Source organism: Cariama cristata, unplaced genomic scaffold (assembly GCF_000690535.1).
Source record: "Cariama cristata isolate BGI_N322 unplaced genomic scaffold, ASM69053v1 scaffold4938, whole genome shotgun sequence".
NCBI classification, from domain to species: domain Eukaryota; kingdom Metazoa; phylum Chordata; class Aves; order Cariamiformes; family Cariamidae; genus Cariama; species Cariama cristata.
Window position 1 is genome coordinate 1,260 of NW_009631521.1, and position 20,196 is coordinate 21,455.

The following is a 20,196-nucleotide window of genomic DNA, read 5'->3' on the forward strand; positions in this document are numbered from 1 at the left end:
CAACCCCCTCCAAAACCAGAAAATTAGATACAGAGAAGATAGGAAGGCTACTTACTGGGGCATACTGGTTGGCAGGAGTGGGCTTGTCCTTGTGACATGAGGGCTTCAAACCTTCTGTTTTAAAAGGGTTAAACCACCCCCAGGTAAAGATTTCTGATGATGTTTGTTCTGCTGGAGGAGCGAGCTCTGGTCCCCGGCACGGAAGGCCAGTTGGTGTCCAAACACAGCTCCAGCCCCAGGCAAAACTGGAATTACTGGGACTAGAAACATCCCAAAACAGGGACAGCTCTGTGTTGGCAGGATGGTGAAGACACGGTCACTGGTGGGGTGTGGGCAAGGGGAACATCTCTGTCTGCCGTGCCCATGTGGGGCTGGCATTGCCCTGGGACAGATCTCCAGCTTGTGCCATGGTCAGTGCCGATGCGTGAGCCCAACCAGTGCTGGGGGACGGTCAGAGGAGCAGCACGGGACACAGGGTGACCGCTGCAGAGGGGCATCAAAGACAGGGCAAGGGATGAAGAGAGGAGAAAAAAAGTCCCCATCAGCCAAGGAAACCCAGACCCTGGGCTCAGCAAGGCCCTCTCCACCCCAGGGTTATTGCTATTATTTAGTACAGATTTAAAGCAACCCCTCAACGTTGTGGGCTTGTGTTTTGGGTGGCTTCAACTGCCAGATTGGATCCTGGGTTTCTGTGCAAGTCAGAGCAGCGCGTTTCAGGGTCAGCCTCTCCTTACCCCCATCCCCTTTGCCCGCTGGGTGCCACTGACCCACGTGGCTCTGTGACCAGCATCTGACAAGTCGTATCACCGTCCTGTTCATCACCATCTCCCCCACTTCTGCTTCGGTGCCACCAATTCAGCTTCTGTCTGCTTTCACCTGCGTAGTTTTAAAGCGAGGGGTGCACCAGCTGGTTAAAGGAGAGGATGGGAAGAGGAAGGAGCCTTCGCTTAATTGAGCTGAAAGAACAAACACTGCAAAATGAGTCTTAGGTTCTGGACACAAAATTGGCTTTATTGCATGATTTAGTGTACATTATATATAATCTCTACACAGGCAGATGGGGCAGGAAAACAGTAAATAATAACGTGGGTGACTACAGCCTGAATGATGCCTTAGTTTGCACTGCTGAGGCTTACTGCAAGGACTTCTTCATAGGGTCAAGCATCCTAAGGAGGACTTGAGTTACATCTGAAACCAGATACAGCAAGAGATGCGGTTGGGGTGAAGGCTGACCCCTGACAGCAGAAGGGTGGGGAGGATCCAGACCCATAGGATTGCCCAGATTGTGGTCAAGCTCCCTTCTGCCAGCCAAGGAGCTGCCATCCTAGCAGTGAGGGTGGCTGAGCAGCAAGGGATGCACCCAGTAATGCCGTGGTGTCTGGGAGAGTTTCTACAATGGCAATGCTTTGCGCTTACGCTTTTGAACTTCAGGCTAGAAGGATTTAGTTTTAAAATAAGAAAGTGGTTTTGTTTCCAGCTGGGAAGCCCAGCCTATGGACTTACAAGACTGCTCTGGGATGAGCGCAGGACCAATTTCTAGGCAGTCAACAGTCTCTACTGCTACCAAAGCCAAACATATGTGTTACTTGCATAAGAATTCACGCTTCTGCTCATAATGAAAGTGGTTTTAGTTCAGATGCACAGGAATGGCCTAAAATGGTCCAGCCCAAGTGGTCGTGGATGGGAAACTGCCAGCATCGGTCTGACATTCTCCGTGTGTGGGCGATCCTCCCCTCATCACCCGCTGCGGAGGGAGGGAGGGATGGAGGGAGGTGGGGGCTATAAAGGACAGGGACCAGCAGGTACCAAGCAAAATTTTTTAACATGAACCTCCTCCAAAGTGACCTGCAAGAGAAAGCAACCCTCTCTCCATCCTGATGTCCTGGGTACGGGACCAGGCACTGATCCATCAGGATTAGGGGATGTGGAGAATTAAATGTTGGTGGAAAACAAGCCATTTGGGGTATCTGGGGGACTGTGTTACCAATGCCTCTGTCACCTGGCAGGAGCCCAGGGCCACTGCAACCCCTAAAGGCCATCACAGCCCCTCCAAAGGATCAGATGATCCTACCAGGTTCTACAATCCCATCATCAGGGACGTGGGATGTGCTCATCCACAAAGCACCTCTTGGCATGGGCTGACCCCTCTGCGGAGCAGTGAAAGCCTCCAGAGAAGCACCTATGCTCTGCTTGCTGGAGTCCTTCTAAACTTACTGATAGAGCCTTGCATGGAGAGGGAATAACTTTGAGAGCTGGACAAACAAACTGATCCCCAACAAGCCCTCCAGCCTTTCTTCCACCTGTCTTGCCACCGCTTCCTGCAAGCCTCACCTCACTCACATCCCAGATGGTTGGGCATGGTGGGCAAGAAGCCTCAGCGGGTGTTTGCATGGCTTTGTGCAAAGATCTGTTGGCCAAGCGCTCGTTGGGAGGGAGCCAGCACTGCTCTTATCCTGCTTTACTGCTCAGGGAAGGGAAGCGATGCTCCAAGGGACATGGCAGGGAGTCGGGACCAGCACTGGGATGCAAATCCCAGCCTGGGATGCCTGGGTCCCTGCTCTACCTGGAGCATCTACCCCAAGGGCATCCCACACCCCCTCCTGTCAGCTCCTGTCCCTGCTCAGCACCAGCCTGGGAGAGAGCAGGGACAGGCACTGACAGCTTTTGTCCAGTGAGGGCTGTGTCGCCGTCCCTGGTCCCCATGCTGGAAAGCCACGCTGACATCCAGCTCCCTCCGAGGAGATCTCTCCTGCCCTGCACCTCTCTGGTCCCCTTGGTTGACCTGGTACTGAAGAGCTGCCCAAAGCCAAGGAGCTGCCCATGCCTGCATCCTCCCGTGAGAGCCCCTGGCCATGTGTCTGCACCCCGGTGCCTCTCCCTGGCAGCTCCCAGCAAGACCTTCGGCCCACAGCCTTCGGCTACCCTCCTGTCCAGGATTTCAGGGAGAGACGGGCATGGGAGAAGGAAAAGCGAGTGTTGGGGGAAAGGTGGTGAAGCTTTGCGCTGAGGTCTTGTATCATCAGTGAAATGCGGTAGCAGGAGGGTCCCCCTCTCCTCAGGACAGGTGGGTCATCACAGGCTTCTGCAAGGCAAGAAACCTCAAGTCACCGCCATGCCCACACCACCCTGTGCCACCCCAGCTGATGAGGCCAGCGTACTCCTTGTCCCCTCCACCTGCCACCACATGGAGCGAGGACCTGCCCCATCCCATGGACCATGCAGGCAGTGGGAATTCAAAGACGTACTTCTTACTTGGTCCCCCTGCCCAGGGGCTTATGACATCCCAGACCTCAAGGGGCGATGCCCAGATGTGCCGACCCTCACCAGCCGGCATGGTGAGACCAATGCTGAGAGCTGGGGGCTCCGCTGGCTCAAGGAGAGCATGGGGAGGGATAGATCCCTCTGTGCAAGCCCAGGGAGACAGATCCCATGTGGAGACCAGGACAGCAACTCTCCTGAATGGCTGGGTTCATACCGCAAAGAGCCTCTCCACTCTCCTGTTCTTCCCATTGGGATTTCTCTGTGTCAGGGAGCCACGGTAAACAGAGTTGCGGTCAAAGGAGTCGTCAAGACCTGTAGTAAGAGAAAAGAGATGGGCAGCAGGTCCTCATCTGCCTCACTAGAGGTGTCCGTCACTTGGGTTTTGCTATCCCCCGCTGGCTGTGGTTTTGGATGCATCATCACTGCCCTTCCCTCTTCAGGAGGGTGGTGGGAAGACCTTTGACAACAGGGAGAAAAAAGCTGCTGCTACTTGGGTTTCAAGAGCACCCTGCAAGCTGGGTCAGTCTGCCAGCGGTCAACTGCCGAGACCTCTGCTCTGGGAAACTCCGTGGTACAGCAAAAGCCCAGCCTGCAAGGAGCTCTCACCGCCCAAGCCTATGACTCTCTCTTGACCTGCTATGTCATCTCCTCTTCCCTGCCACCAACTTCTGCCAGCTGCACCTTTGCAGGCCCAACTTTGCAAGTCACTGACCTGCAGAGAAGGTGGTCAAGAGACCGACTTGTCCCATCGCCCAGCCCAGGCAGAGAGGATTAAGCTCGCCTGGTGACGTCTGTCCCAATTGCACATCCCTCTATCTCCGTGCAGGGCTGACGTGTCCCCCGGGCTGCCTTTATCTGCCTGCCCTTTGCAGGAAGGAGAGCAGATGACTCCTCCTCAGCAAGAGCAGAAGGGACCTTTCCACCTACCAGCCTCAGCTTGGGAAACGGTACTGTTAATTGTCTGCATGCCCGGGGAAAACGTGATTCCTCCTCTGCATTAAATGATCTTTCCCCCCTTCATCTTCCATTATCGGGAAGGAGAGCCATTCTTTCTGCCTTTAAGCTTATGAGGCGAGATAAGAGAGAAACAGAAAAGTCATTTCCTTATGGGGCTTGCTGATATCGGTCCGGACGAAACGTTTCCAGCGATTGCCCCCTACCACACAAGCTGCAGTGCCAAGTTTCAGGTCACCATCGGCTTCAAAGCACTCCCAAGCTACTGTTTGTCATAGTTGGGCTGTGGAGGGCTCCTTGCCCCCCACCTGAGACCAGTAGCTAAGGTGGATAGGCAACAGGGTCAAGGATACCTTCCCCAAGACGAGTAAATGAGGAAGAAATTGCTATCAGAAGAGATGATGGGCTTAAGCAAGGCTTTGAGGTCTAACAGCCAACAGGATGCCGCAAATGAAGTAACGCAGACGTCTCCCTGGACTCTGGGGTGGCAGGCCCCCAAGGCTGTGGAGAAAGTCCTGGTTCTTGGAGGACTGAGCCAACTCAGCCTGACCTCTGCTCTCCCATCACTGGCCCCGATCCCACCAGTTGCCTCCTCCTTTCTAAGTTACCCACCGCAGGGTAACGGTGGCCGTCCTAAGAGGAGGGCCACGAGCGGAGGGAAGGGGAACCCCCAATGCAGACACACAACCGGATGCAGAGAGAGAGAACCGAGCGTCCCCCAAAGCCCAACCCATCCACCCAGAGGCCCCCATCTCCCCTGGGCAGAGCTGTGGTCCTTACCGGTGATTTTGAGGGGACTGTTGAACTTCATCCTGAACTCCTGCAGTCTGGGCATCGCCTGCAAGAGAAGGGGAGCAGCCTGCTGTAGGGAAGGGGATGGGGGGACAGAGGTCCCCTCCGAGGCCACCGCTTTGAAAGCAGTTCCCTAGAGACCCTGCTTGTCTCCAGCTTTAATGCCATGGCACATGCACTGGCCGGCACAGATCAAACACATACTCACTTTAACGTCATCCAAAGACTCCCCTGGACTGCTGCTGGTGGGACCAGGAGAGTGGAGGCAGGCAGCCTGCGGGCAGAGGAAGGGCAAAGGTTTCTCTGGGGCTGCAGATGAGGCAGACAACTCCATCTGCCTGTCTGTGCATTTTCACCTCTTTTGTTTAGCTTAGGCTGATCCTAAGGTGAGTAAACGAGGTAGCATACTGCCACGGCAGCAAACTCTGCCTGATAGATCGCAATTATAGAAATTGGTATGGAGATGGAGGAGTTGGGTCCAGGCTGTGGTGCACGCAGCAGCCCTGTGTGCTCTCCCTGCAGCCCTTGGAAGAGCGCCAATCCCCAAATACAAAATCCTCCCCTTGATGCAGTGTTTTTCCCCCATCCGCAGCGAGACACCCACTCTCGGGGCAGAGGACCAGGTAGCGGGGAGGGAGCTGGGCACAGCTCAGCAAGCCAGGCAGCCCTTCTCAGCACCCAGGGATGGCAGCGACAAGCCAGGGGAGCACCTACATCCCAGGGCTGGGAGTCCTCATACCCACCGTCCTCCACACTCACCTGTCCGACCGACTTCTTCCTCGCCTTTTCCATTGACTTCACCGTCAGTCCTGCAGCGGACAGAGCCGCAATTCGAGATTCAATGTCCGATATCTTTAGAGAGGGGAAAAAAAACAAACCAACAAACATACAGATGGTGGCCAGGGGATCCATCACCGGGTTTCATTTGCCATCACTGGCCGGGCAAAGCAGCTCTCAGAGCCAAGCCCTCACCTCGCTCTCCGCCTGCTGCACCTGAGCGGCTGCCAAGGCCACTTTGTCCTCCAGCTCCGACAGCTCCGAGTCGGTAGTGCCGCTGTGCTGAGCCCCTTCCTCAAGCTCCTTCAGGGTCTTCTCAAGCCGGTAGGTCTTCCCAGCAGTCAGGTATACCTGAAATACCAAAAAGAAAAAAAAAAAAACAAAAAACAAAAAACCAAACCACGTTGCAGAATTAACCTCCCTGGATTTCTCCTCTCCTGGTGTGACCGCAGCCCCAGACGCAACAGCTCCTGCCACTATTTTACGACTGCCTTCTTGCCTTGCAGCACAGACAATACCAGTCAGCTCTGGTAGGGTTTTTTATTTAATTTCCTCCCTTCCCTGGGCTTTTTGAGAGTAATTACCAACTGGGCAAAGTGGTAAAAGGCTCAGTGGGAAGACAGGAAGGACCAAAACTTGGTGACCTACTCGAGAAGCATCAACACCTTCATGCCCTGTGCTCAGAGGGGAGGCAGGTACCTGCAAACCAGCCCAGGCTGCCATGTCCCGCGGTTGCAGCAAGCTGGGAAGGAGATAGACTGACTGACTTCCCAAATCCACTTGGTCTTTTTTAAGGGTGCCTGTGCTGCTGGGTTGTCTGGGAGCAGGGTCAGGATTTGGGAGTTTGGCCTTGGGCAGTTAACCAACCCGACCCCTGCAAAAGGTGATTTTGCCCAGGAATTGCTCTGAATATGGCGAAACAATTCTGGCCGAGGGCCCCAGCAAAGGTGTGTTGGGAATGGAGCCCAGCGTGGCAGCAGGGTGAATGTGGGGTTGCACGGTGCCTACGGGAAGCAACACGCTGCCTTTGCTTTTAAGTAAGAAGGGTGAAAGGACCTATCCCAATAAAACCACTGGTTTTCCTGTCACCCTCCTGGGTTACTACAAGGATGTGAGTCCAAGCAAGGCAGTTTAGGAAACATTAACACATCAGGATGCAATCACATAAGATGATCAGACAGGTTGTGGCTGCTGTTTTGCTGCCTGATCCCAAAATCTTGGTACTGCTAATGCAATTCCTGCTCCTCCAGCCCTCTCTGCTTTTTCTACCCTGGGTATTGTGCAAAACTGCCTGGCACGAGTCCCTTGCACCCACTGAAGTACCGAGCATCCACCCAAATCACACGCCCCACAGGTCCCACCCACCCCAGTGCAAAACCTGGGGCCATAACAGACTGGAAACATTTGCGAGTGTTATCCATGAAGCTGCTCAGACCTGTGAGTCACAGGGACACGATTTGCTGTTGGGCCATCAAACTTTCCCAACGGATGGCATGCCTTGGAGAACAGAGCAGCGAGCCAGCCGTGACTCAGCCGGGGCCCTGAGGGAACAGCAGGATGAGCTCCCATCTCCTGGGACCATCGCCTACCGATCGCCTCGCCCCAACCCCGCCGCTGACGGCAGCAGCGCTAAGCCAAAAGTTCACATCCTTCCCAGCCCTATCTCCTCTCCTGGGAGAGGGGAAACCTCAAAACCTTCACACAGCCACTGCTCTTCCCAGGGATGCTGCGTTTGGTCAGAAACCAGCCAGGTGGTGAGTTTCTGAGCACACTCTGCTCCCAGCAGCTCCCTGCTTTTATGTATAAGCTTTCCACGATGAGAGGTGAGCCACAGAGTGTGTGATAAAACCCTACTCCCCATCATGCGATGTTTCTGACAACAAAACCCAACCACCCAGGTGGAGATGTGACTCTTTGCCCTATCTTTGAACCGTTTCTTCGGAGCTTGGTAAACGGCACTGTGGATGCAATCCATTTCCCACGGAGAATCGATTCATACGGGTTTACAGTAGCTAAAAAAAACAACTGTCGGTGCTTCAGTGTCACACAAACCTAGCAGGGGATTAATGCTCTAGGTGTAAACTCATCACCCGCATGAGCCCATCAGCCCCAGGCATGGGCCAGCCTTAGCGAACAGCCAGGTCCTGCTCTCCTCATTCATAAAAGCCTTAATGAAACGCAGCGCTGGGGAGGAACCAAAAGAGAAGCGAAACGAAAGCTTTTACTGCAGCTGTAGCAGAAGACTGCTGAAGGTCAACAAAGCGATGCTACAGCAAGCTGGGGGCCACGCTTGTCCTGTCTCGCTGGCACTCACCCAGGGGGAACCAGGAACGGAGGCAAGGGAAGCCACAAGACAGAGCATCCACACTTGCTCTTGTGCCATCTCCCTCGTAAGACAGCCCTGGCCACCGTCAGACAACACCGGACTCTGTGGTGTCCATCCTTTTAATGCTGACCTACCCACTAACAAGAAATTTTGAGGGGTTTCCTCTGTATTCCCACCTCCCTCCATGCCCTCCCTGCTTGCAGAAAGCTCTCGTGAACCTTACGTTTTCTTCAAGCTCACGATACGCTTCGGCCACCTCTTTCCCATCTCCCAGGCTGGGATGCTGTCCCGTGGGGAGGGCAGAGCCGCCGTTGCACTGGCTCTCTCCATGCAACGACTCACACGCCGCTTTCTCCGTGGCGTTTATGGCTCTCAGTACTTTGGCCGTGATTTCGCTCAAAGCCTGAGCCGACGACCTCTGCGAACACCCAGCAAAGCCAAAGCGGAGGGTAGGAGTGGGGGGGGAAAAAAAAAACACAAACACACAACATAAGGACGTTATTTTAACGTGGCGTACAAAACAGCGCAAGTCGGTGGGTGAAAGGGGCATCAGACCTTCAGGAGTTGTAGAGAGATGGAGAAGCGGTAATTAAAGGGCTTACGCCGTTCCTGAAGGGCTCTCCACTGGAGACGGATGCGTGGCTAAAGCAAAGCTTTGATCTCAGCTCGTGCTTTCTGGAGGATGGCTGTGACAAAAGAAGTCATCTCAAAAGGCTTGGAAAAGAGGTTATCGAGGGATGCATCGCTCGCTGGAAGCGGTGCCACCGGAGCTGTCTACCAGCAGCAGCACCTGGCCACCTGAAGGCCACTCAGTTACTCAGCAGTTAAGATCTAATTGCAGAATATTGCTTTACACTTCAGCAGGCCTGAGCACGGATACAAATAACTCCTTAAGTTTGTAGCAAAAGAAAAAAAAATACAGCCAAACCCACCCCATAAAATTATTGTATTGTATTGCCACGCTGCCAGAACTTGGGACTAACGTCCTCTCTTCCCAGCCCAAGGAGCACGGATGGCAATAACGCTCCTAAGTGCTGCCTTTCGCTTGATAAGGCACTAAGCACATGTAAAAATAGACTGAAGAAACTCATCATCTCTCTCTCAACTGATAATTCCCTAGAAACCAAGGAGATGGGGGTGATATATGCACCAGCGACAAACAGTTGTGTTTACAACTGCACATATTTCCAGGCGAGCCGTCCTGCAGAGGACTAGCTAACTCAGTCCAGCTGATATTTTTATCATTTTATGGTACCTTCACAGTACAGCTGAGTTTTTTTACATTTTCCATTAGGACCGTGTGCTTTCATCGCAGAGTTCCCCAGTTAGAAGACTCCCCCCTGACTGGAGAGGAGACTTGCATAAACCCAAACTCAGATTCATGTAAAATTCAAGCCTGGATCTGGTATTGGGAAAGTTATTGTTAAAAAACATCCACGCTGACTCAGCCTTTAACCAAGGGTGGTCCATCTCCAGCACGGCAGGCATTTCTACCTCAATACCGCACAAAGGGATTTGAGTGTTACCATGAAGTAAAAAAGCTAAATTTTGTTTTACTTTTCAGATTTGGTCCTGCTTGAGCTGTTGCAACCCAGCTGGGTCTCTCTTTGCTTAGGAGCTGTCATATAGCTCCTGTGTTACCTGCCTGCATGACCCCACCGAGAGACAACAACCCTGCCTGCGTCCTCCCTACCTCATAGCTGGGTTTTGGTCAAAGAAAGTAGCAAATCTGGAGAATCCAGGCTTCATTTTGTGAGAATCAAGAAGCTGACACTGATACCCCACTAACATCTCCGTGTTCCTCAGCGCAAGTCAGACTTTGAGCCTCTGTCTGCTGCAGGTCAGCAGCTTACGCAGGAATTAAGTTACCTTGACTTGGCGAGTTACCACTTGTCCCCTGTGCTGCCATTAACTGGAAATGGTTACTAAGAAGATGCACCATCGTTCAACCCATGAGCAGTAGGTAGTTAAGCCTGGCTGCAACAATCATCTAAAAAGTGGCTTTGAGTAAAAAGGAGGCAATAAAGGAGGCTTTTGGTAAGGATGCAATGCACCGCTGAGCCAGTGGCAGTGAGAGCACAGCAAATGGTATCCAAAACCATGAGGGAAGCCGTCCTGGGACTGGTCGCTTGTTCTAATCCTGAGATGTTACATAGAGCTGTAAAATCTACGTAGAGATTTACAACACAATTTACAGACTCATACCTGACACGGACCCACTAAATGCACCACGTACGTACACACAGCCGCGCTCCCCGAGCCCAGCAGCAGCCAAGTTTTGCCTTGTGAGGCTGAGGAACCAAAACCACGAGGGAAGCAGTCCTGGGACCGGTCGCTTGTTCTAATCCTGAGATTTTACATAGAGCTGTAAAATCTATGTAGAGATTTACAACACAATTTACATAGAGACTCATACCTGACACGGACCCACTAAGTGCACCGCGTACGTACACACAGCCGCGCTCCCCGAGCCCAGCAGCAGCCAAGTTTTGCCTTGTGAGGCTGAGGAACAAAAGTACATTAAGAGAAGCCTTGTGGCACCATGAAAGTCTCCACAACCTTGGACCAAAGGAGCTTTGCAGGAGAGAAGAGGGGCAGCACAGCCTCCACTCGCTTCCTTTGCCACCCTTGCCAACAACAGATGTGTCGGAGCAGACGTAGACGTACCTCACCCATGGCCAAGGCAGAAGGGAGGGGATGAACAAAGAAACCATTGGAGACCCAACAAGGAACGCTGACCTCTCCATGTTATGCTAATGGACCATCTCGGGATGCTCTGCACAGCTGGAGACATGCAAGATCTCCCTTTTTTTCTGAGTCACCTGGGCTGTCACCGGTTGCTCATCACCAGGGCAAGGTACCTTTGTCTGCTTTCTCCAGCCAAGAAAGCAATTCTGCCCTGCCAGGCTGCACACAGACGAATGCCTCTCCAACCCTGCCACGGGGATACCCAGGGGGAAAGCAGATCTCCGAAATGCACCCAGCAGGCAGGGGGATAAATCAGAGCTGCACTGGGCCATGGGGGTGAGGGATCCTCTGGGGTGATGGGAACGGGGCTGCATAGATGCTGTGATCTCTGTTCATGTCCCTGACCCACATCCCCATGGATTACGCACCACTCAGTAGGGGACAGGAGCCAGCACGGTGCTCTTGGTACAGGAGATGCTGACCTAGCAGTGTGGAAGCGGGACCACGGATTTTGGGACTCAGGACCGCTGACAGGTCTGGAAGAGACTTTTCAGGTTGTAGTAGGTGCCTGACAAAGGCTGCCAGTCCTAAATTATCACCAAGCTCTTCTCCCACCCCAGGACTCTCTTCTCCATAATGCCATCCAGATCCCGAGACAACTCTTCTAAACAGATGTGGAGGTCGTGTACCTCTCCATGACAGGTAGTAGCCCACAAGATCTCTAAAAGACTTTACTTTTGACTCTTGGATGAGACTGGGAGAGCCTACAAAGAGAAAGGTCCAGATCCAACACCCTGGGACTTCGCTATCCCTTGATGCTCTGTTAAAGCAGGGCGCTAAGTCAGACACACCACAGCACTGGGAGGCATCGAGGTGGAGGTGTGGGACAGAAGAAGAGTTGCATGATCATGGTGTAAGCCATAAACCACCGAGAGCAGAAGGAATCACAGATGGAGATGAGAACGGTGTGGGTGGGAGGGGACAGATTACCTTTCGAGCATCTCTGGCCATGTCATCACTGGAAGAACTCATCTCCGGTTTCTTTGCTCTCTTCTTTCCTTCACGCTCCTCCTCTTCAGAAGAGACTTCTTTGTCGCTGATGTTGCTGGCTAACTCCTCCAGCTTCCTCTTCAACTCCTCCTCCTCAGCATCGGGATCAAGTTGGGACCCTGGGGCTGGAGACTGAAGGAGCAGAAGAAGGGAGTTGTGGTGAACAATGGGGTCTGCTCAGGTCCAGACACACTCGCCAAGACTGGTCAGCAGAGGAGCTCCAGGAGTGCGACCACAGACGGACTTTGCAGAGGGGACTTCAAGTCCCCTCTCCGCACCCATTTTCACAAGGGGCGGTCAGACCGCCCAGGGCAGCAGCAGAGCCCAGCGAGCTGCGCTCCAGCTCCACACTGAGCAATACAAAGCCTTGATCTAAAGAACCTCCGTTCCCATTTTCCCTGCACCCAGAACCTGCTTGTCTTTCCCTGAGAAAAACTGCCTTTTTCCCTGACTTAAAAAGGGGGATTTGGGGCCCCAAATCACCGCATTTTCCTTAGGAACCACGGCGTGGGCTGGTGGCTCTGAAGGCAGAGATCACAGCGACCCAAAGACCAGGGTGAGGGAAGCAGCCACATGAACTACCACTCCCCAAGGTAGCTTTCGGACCCTCTAAGTAATCTTACTTGCAATGAGAAAACACGCAGCAAATTTTCCATGCCATAGATGGATGGCATATGTCCACCCGACCCTGTTATTAAGTGCAATTCATGGCACCTGGAGAAGAATCCTATTAAACTTCCAGGCGCTTGAAGGGATCTCCAGAAGTTACTGAACTCTGTCCCTTGCGTTAAGACAGGAGTACAATTATTTGTGTCGTACCTGGTGGGTTTTTGTTTAAGCTGATCTTAACAACCTTGAACAACGGCATCTGCAGCAGGCAATCTTTCTCCCAGGCAACCTATTCCCGGGCTCCGCTATCCTTTCTGCTAGAAAGCTTTGCTTAATAGTTGTCCTCAACCTGTCCCACAGCAGTTTAGACCCGTTGCCTCTACTCTGATCTGCCCTAGATGTGGGAATAAAGCATGGGGACCTGCAAACATGCACATCTCCTACTCCCTTGGTCAGATTTACTGAGAGAAACCCTGAATGATTACAAACCTGGTCATCCCCAACATGAATTTTAGAAAAAAAATGAAGAAATTGCATTGTTTCGTCTATGTTTAGGGGACTTCTCTGTAATTATGACTGTCCATTCTACTGAGCCATCAGCCACCAGAGCAGCTCGTGGGTGGTTGGGTGAGCATCGTGGTGATGGGTTCACATAAAGGAAAAGAAGAGTACATAGTCTAAAATTAGAAACCCCAAATCAATGTTAAGCGACCTAAGTATCCACAGATTCTACGTCGCAGCCCAGCTTTAACTTAATTTAGCTGCTTCCTTCCAAGCTTGATGGCGTAGTAAGACAAGGGCAGTTCAGAAGAGATATAGAAATCCTTCTTGACTCAGATCTCATCTTCACAATAAGCGGGTGACTTTCTCACATGGACTAATTGAGTCTCCCATGATTTCAAATGAGCTGTCACAGCTCTGCGGATGTACCGACACCCACTTAACAATACTCCTGAGACTGGCGTTTCATAGAGTATCAACCTGAAACCCAGTTTTCCTTGTGCAGGAGGGGCAAGGAAGGCACAAGCTTGCACGGGGGGTTAAATTCACTTCTGTTTCTGTCCTGCCATGCAACGTTTACTAAGGCGCTCCATCACTTGGAACTAAGGAAGAGCTTGCAAGGCCAAAACAGAGGATTAAACTCGAACAACTCAAGTCATTTTGTCTTTCTCCCTGCAATGCTGGCTGTTTCCGAGGAGCCCCTCCAACAACAAGGGGAAGGGACCAGCACATCCCACGCTCTCTCCCTGCCGAGAATGCCCCGGCTTTGCCCGGTTACCTCGTCAGAGCGCACCAGGATTTTTTCTTCCAAGCGGTGCAGCATTTTTTCTTCCAAGCGATTCAGCATACGTTCAATTGCAGACATGCGTTTGTTGAGCTCATGAATCTAGAGGAAAGGAAAGAGAGAGAGAGAGAGAAAGGGAGTAGAGAACAGACCAGCCACCGCTGCCAGGACAGTGAAAAAACAGTGCAACCAGCAGAAGAAAGCAAGCAGAATGACACCATCACCGTGGGCTGAGTTAAAGGACATTAAAAAAGAATGTCTTTAAAAAATGGCCCTGGATATGTCAGTGAGCTCCAGGAGGTGGACAGCCTCTCCTCAGGTCTGGAAAACCCAAAGCGATGCCGAGTACCCAGCACATCCCAATTCCCAGCAAAGCATCAGTAGCGTTGATGCAGCGGACAAAACACCGCATCACCGGCCCTGTTGTGTCCCCTGTCGAGACAAAAGCATCGGGCTGTAACAAAGCCATTTGTCTTGCCATCATTCACATGCTGCCCCAAATTCAAGTCAACATCAATTTGCACTTCCTTCTAAACACATTTTTCAAGTAGCTACTACTCCATCAGCCCTTGCCAATACAGCGCTGGAAAAAAGGAAGAATTTCCCATGAAAAACTGCAGATAGAAAAAACTAAAACTGAGCGTTTTCCCCAATGCACTTTGAAATTGTTTGACTTCTCCATGCATTGATTTACCAAGATGCTTGCCCCTCTCTTCTCTCACTCTTCCAACTAAAAAAAGGGGAATGAAGAGAAGAGAAGAGAGACAAAATCCTGAAAATCAAAAAGAAGTTACTTTCTATGTTCAAAAGCCAAGAACAAACTTCTGTGGTTAAATCCCTGAAAACATTAAAAGGAAGCTTTTTTTTTCCTTTTAGAAATTGAAATTTTGCTTTCTTAAAAAAAAACAACCCACAAGTCTTTCTCCTTTGATCCAAACAAATGATGAGAAATATCGCCCGTTTTATAACACTACCTCCCACATCACTGCTGTTCTGAGTGCCTGCCTCCCATTCAAAGAGGGACGAGCAGCAAATGCAGTAAGTAAATGCAGTAACAAAGAGATGCGAGGGCTTGGCTTTGTTTTTATAACATTTCCATCCTCTCACATAGGGTTTTTTTTTGTGCTTGCTAGTGTTCAATTAATTAGATCCTCACAACAGCTTGGAGAGATTGCATCTGCTTAAAGGAAGATGAATATAAAAACCCGACACTCTGGAGAGCCGCGCGCTGTAATTACCATCCCGAACCGAATGCACCTTTAAGCAGCATTAAACTCCCAGGCAGGAAGCAATCCAATCCATCTCTAAGTGGTTTCTCGGGGCTGTTTAAAGCCTGACTCTTGCATCGCTCCCGGTGACAATGAGAAGCCTGTGATGGGCCATCAGCTTCAGAGGAAGAGATGGTGATGAACTCAGCGCCAGCACTACCCTGTCTCCATAACGCAGAGGTTGGGAGAGGTCAAAGCATAGCACACCGTCTGGTGTTGATGGGCTACAGGAGCTGAAGAGCTTGCTTTCGTTTCTCCTTCTCAAGCGAGGCTGGTTTTAAGGGATGGCGGTCACCCCATTAGGGTGGACCGCCCTGCACTGCTCGCTGCGCGACAAAGGCTTGCGAATGGTGCTCTGCCTTAAAACATTTAAAGTTTGAAGTTTAAATGTTTAAAGAGACTTAAACCACAGCCTATAAGGAGGACATCAGTTAGGGTAAACTATCACTTGCTGCTGGGGAGGGAAGAGGGGTTGCTCTACCAGAGGTGCTGCTTTCAGTTGCTCAAATACCCAACACCTCTAACAAGAAACTTTATGTAAAGAAGAGGAGCCAGACAGGATCAAAGCTTTGGGAATCCAGGACCACTGAGCTCCCTTGAGGTCCAACAGAATGGCTTTTGGGGAGAAACTTGGTAAATTGGTGCTATTCCTTGTGGCTTGGTCCTGTTCCTACCTGGCTTCTAAAGACCTAAATGCAAAGACCTACACAATTACCAGTTCAGGGCTTCTTTTCATGTCTCGTCAGTTTAAGAGTTTTTCTAAATAGTGTTTTGGTTTTTTAATTTTGTTCCAACACCTTCAGCTCCTGGACTCACAGTGCTAGGGAACGGCCTCTGCTTTCATTACTGGAAAAGTTAAATTTCTTGTATTTGGGACTGAACAGTGTATCCTCTCCAGAATTAAACAAAAAGCAATTTTCAGATGAAACATGTTTTGACAAACTTGCACTGAAGGCAGTTTTAGGAAAGAGGGTTTTCATTTGTGGGGTCAAAGTGATGCAGGGCAAAGGGCTGAGCTCTCCACCTCTTGAAACCTTCAGATGCCAACAAGGTGTCTACCACAAAAGCATCGCTTTTGAAGCCAGGCTATGGGATTCAATATAGCGTTAATGGGGGTTAACAAACACGTTTCTGGACCATACACTCCACAGGCCAACATCTTGAATGGCCAAAGAGCACAGCTTCTGAGAAATGCAGCGCCACAGTGACCAGTCGTACGCAGCTGTCCTCGCTGTCGCCTGGGATGTCCCATCAGGGGCTGGGATACCCCAGAAGCCATAATGATGGCTACATGACATACCCTGGAAGTGCCTGTAAGCAACTCAAGAGCCACCGCTTCACTGCTTAGGAGACCGCAGTCTGCTGTTTGCTGTCCCAAATCCTTCCTGGTCTGTCTCTGCCCTCCTGCCAGCCTCAGTCCCTCCATCTCCTCCAATCTCAGGACAAGAGGATGGACACCAGCCTCATCTGAACCTCTTCCAGCTCTGCCCATACAACAGAGCTGGCTAGCACCGAAACCTGGATCTTCTTGTCTTCTTCTCTTCTTTGGGCTTGTACCTGGCCTCTCCTTGGCCAACACCAATGCACATGTGCATCGTTCTGAAGTTAATGGTCCAGCACAGAGCCGGGTCTCTTCCTGCTGGGCGAGGAGAAGGCTCGGTGGGAGGACGGTTGCTAGCTGTAAACATCAGCAGCACAAAGGGCAGGAAGGATGAAGAGCTATTTAAGCTAACGAACAATGTTGGCATAAGAGCAAATGGGGTTAAATTGGGAGTGAGAAGATGTCTCACAACCATTAGTGACAAGGCTCCACAGCAGCCTTCGTACTGGTGCGACTGATGGAGCGAACCACAAATCACGCCGGACTGCCCTGAAGCAAAAGCTGAAAGAGGAAGTCATCTGAAACGTTGGTAGGAATTTGGCCCCATTTCCCCACTGCAAAGCAAGGTGCAGATTTCATGCCTAACGTACCATGGCCTCATTAAGGACGCTCAGTACCATGTTTTTACTGCTGACTGAAAAAGGAATGGCATTTACTCATTAAAACGTGTGCCGAGAGAAGTAAAAGGCAAAGAAAAGGTTTCCCTACGCAGGCATATGAAGCGTGGTGCCAAGGGATGGTTGTGGTTACAGATTCCCCCCACCGGTTACCCAAAGGGGAGCCCAGGGTGTGCAAAATTACCGGCTGTGAGCAGAAACTGCTGGCTCTCCCCGTGTACCTGTAGCCAAACATCACCCTGTCTTTTGCTGCTCAAGAGATCCGAGGAATGCTTTACCATTCTCACCACCCACCGTTGCAAAGGTGGCATCAGGAACAGCAGATCCTTGCCCGACAATTAAAACACAAGCTCGCAGCCTTTCTGACACCCTTCTCTAGACTGTTCCCCCTATTATCATCAGTCAGGAGAGATACGTGACAGGTCGTCCCGACCCGGTCCTACCAGGGCAGGGACACTACACACTGCAAAAGAAGAAAAGGATCTTGATGCTTATTAAATATCCCTCTCCAAACCTCCATCTGATGACAAAGCACCAGCACATTCAATTGAAGAAAGACTTTTGGGGGACACAGAAAACCATAGGTAACTCGCAGATCAATATGGACAAGCTGGAAAATTAGCAACAACGAAGGCAGGGTGGGCAGAGTGAAGCACCAGCCAGTGCCCAATTTTCTCTTTGCCATGACTGCAAAAGTGGAAGGGCTGGAAGTTGGACCTGGGAGAGGATGCAGAGAGCTCCAGCGTGCTTTGCATTCATCCTAAAAGGGTAGAGAAACATCTGCTCTCCCTCATCTTAACGAATGAAGGAGCCTTAAAGGCACCTTCTCAGTCCTGCTCCCATTTCATGACTGCCTTGGCAGGTCCCTCACAACATGGAGGGCAGGACACGGCCTGGGCGTTCATCTCACTGGTGCCACACAACCGTGACGTGACACCGAGATGAGCCAAGCTCCTCGGTCATCCCACAGACCCGCTGTATTGCTCTGGCAATGCAAAGTGGACACAGCCCCAGCTTCTTCAGTTCCTGAGCTGAAGAGGAGGAGGGATCTCAAGTCTACAGGGATCTGGGACCCACTCTGCTCCCTCTTGGACCTGCACTTGGGAAGCACCGGCACCAAACCTCGCAGATAACAAGTGCCGTTTATGGCAAGAGAGGCTTGGCCACAGACTTGGTCTCAAGAGGTTCAACAGCTGTTTGGTACCTGATTCCCAGAGTGGCTGATGTTCTCCTGGGAGGAGGCTCTGTTCCGACGTTTTGGGTGATGGGGCAGGTAGGCAGGGAACTGGACTTCCTTCATGTCCTCATCAGAGGTGTCCATATCTGCAGAGTACCGGGACCGGGACTGCTCATTCCAGGGACTGCCTTTGGAGAGAGAAGGCTTCAGCACAAAAGTACAAGAGATTCACACCCTTGAGTTCCTTCCTGGACATTCGCCCCATCCTTAAGACAAACAAATATCGAGGAACTTTTCCAGATCACACTTTCTATCCTTTGGCAGGAGATGCTTCTACAAGAGAGACCAAGGTTAAGGATGACAACACTGGACCAGGCTGCAGCTCCATCGGCTGTGGCCGCACAGCACCTAACTCAGCAGGGTCCCACACAGCGGTGCTGAGATAGCGGTGGGCGCATCATCCCTGCTCTCTCATGCCCCAAAACAGCCAGGGCCCTCATCAAAAACTGCTATTGCCTTCCAAGTTTGGTTGGAACCCAGGTTTGGACACTGCCCTTCATGCACTGTCCAGGTGCTGGAAGATGTTTAGCTCAAGCTAGAGAGGTATCAGTCTAGGATGGAGCATTCAAAAGAGTAGAAAGTCTCCTTTTTAAATGAGAATTTCAAATGAGACAAAAATGATGAGTTAAAATGGAATTAACAAGCAAGAGGGCCCTGCTGCTGTGTCGCTCCAGGGGGGCTCAGAGTGGGAATTTAAACAATGCCCAGTAAAAAGCCCTTTAATTTAATAAAAAACTTTAAATTAAACAGTGGCCAGTAAACCCCCAGGATTTCCTAGTTGCCCTGAAAATACAGCCAAGCAGCTGGAGACCCAGAAGGATATATTCTGCAGCTGCATGTGCACAAGCCAGTATCCAACAATCCTAGCTCTGCTGTCACAGCAGGAAAAAGTCGTAGTAAAAGGCAAATTCTGCACTGTTGTTTGCTAGGGTGTTTATAGACTCACGGAATCACAGATCCTGTCTCCTGCAAGTGCACCCAGTCCAGCTACAAGGATGCTACTCAGCAACCCCCAGCACTTGCCTCCAGTTCTTGTCCAGTCTTACTCCAGTTCAAGGCCTCTTAAAACTCAAAACTCTGCACCCACAACGACCTTTAGCAAGGAGTTGAACTCATTTACTGCTGCCTACAGAAGGAAACACATCCCATTTTTTCCTAGTAGTGTCCATTTACCCTGGACAAGACTGGCAGGTATGAAAGGGATGGACACCTTAAGAACAACGCCTCTGGCTTTGAGAAATGAGTTTGTTGGGAGCAAGACCAGCCCATTACAACTAAATAACTTCAGCCAATTCTTTCACAAGAAAAAAAAAATAATCACATTTGCAGATGGATATTTTGTCTTGACCTTCAAGCCTTTTGGTGGCTTTGAGGTTGTTCAAAAAAATCAAAGACATTTTCATTTTGGTTCCAACTCTTGCCGCCACTTGTCCTCAAAAGGGTACAAGAGGAGCCTGGCCAGAGATACCTACCAGGTTTTGCATTTCTTTCCAGGCTCCTTCTCCGTGAATTGACGGTGAGCCGAACCTCTGTGCTGAAGTGCTGATCTGGAGGGCTCACACCCGGTCCCTGTTCCTGCAAGACGTGGTGGAAGACCAGATCTGCATCCATGATCCTGGACTCCTGCTGGGATGCATCTTCGGCTGAGTTGGGGAAATCTGGGAAGGACTGAGAGACGAGGATTGATGCTGAGCAGCTGCCCATGAGCATTCCTTGCCTTTCCCAACCTTCGTTAACGGCTCTTAGCTTTACCCTCCAATACATGCATGGATTGACCCTTTATAACACCCATTCCCTAATAATCCAGTTTAAAGACTTCTGTACCTTGCCGATGAACCCTGAGCAATACTTCTCATCGCTGCCAGGTGGCACTGGTAATTTTTACAAGAGCTAGGCACGGAGTCCCTTCAGCTAGGCTGCAAAAAGCTCTCGTGTGCCCTTTCGCTTATCC

General features: G+C 51.1%; 1 protein-coding gene across 1 annotated transcript; it reads right to left on the bottom strand.

Moving 5' to 3' along the window:
• Positions 1–3,055: 3,055 nt before the first annotated feature.
• Positions 3,056–19,913, bottom strand: LOC104155595 (melanophilin-like; the record flags this gene model as incomplete). Its single annotated transcript, XM_009705974.1, has 11 exons — positions 3,056–3,082; positions 3,476–3,573; positions 4,996–5,053; positions 5,216–5,281; positions 5,767–5,859; positions 5,980–6,135; positions 8,334–8,528; positions 11,789–11,980; positions 13,737–13,844; positions 18,213–18,373; positions 19,718–19,913. Coding segments are annotated over 11 exons (1,350 nt in total), but the record flags the coding sequence as incomplete, so codon positions are not given.
• Positions 19,914–20,196: the final 283 nt, after the last annotated feature.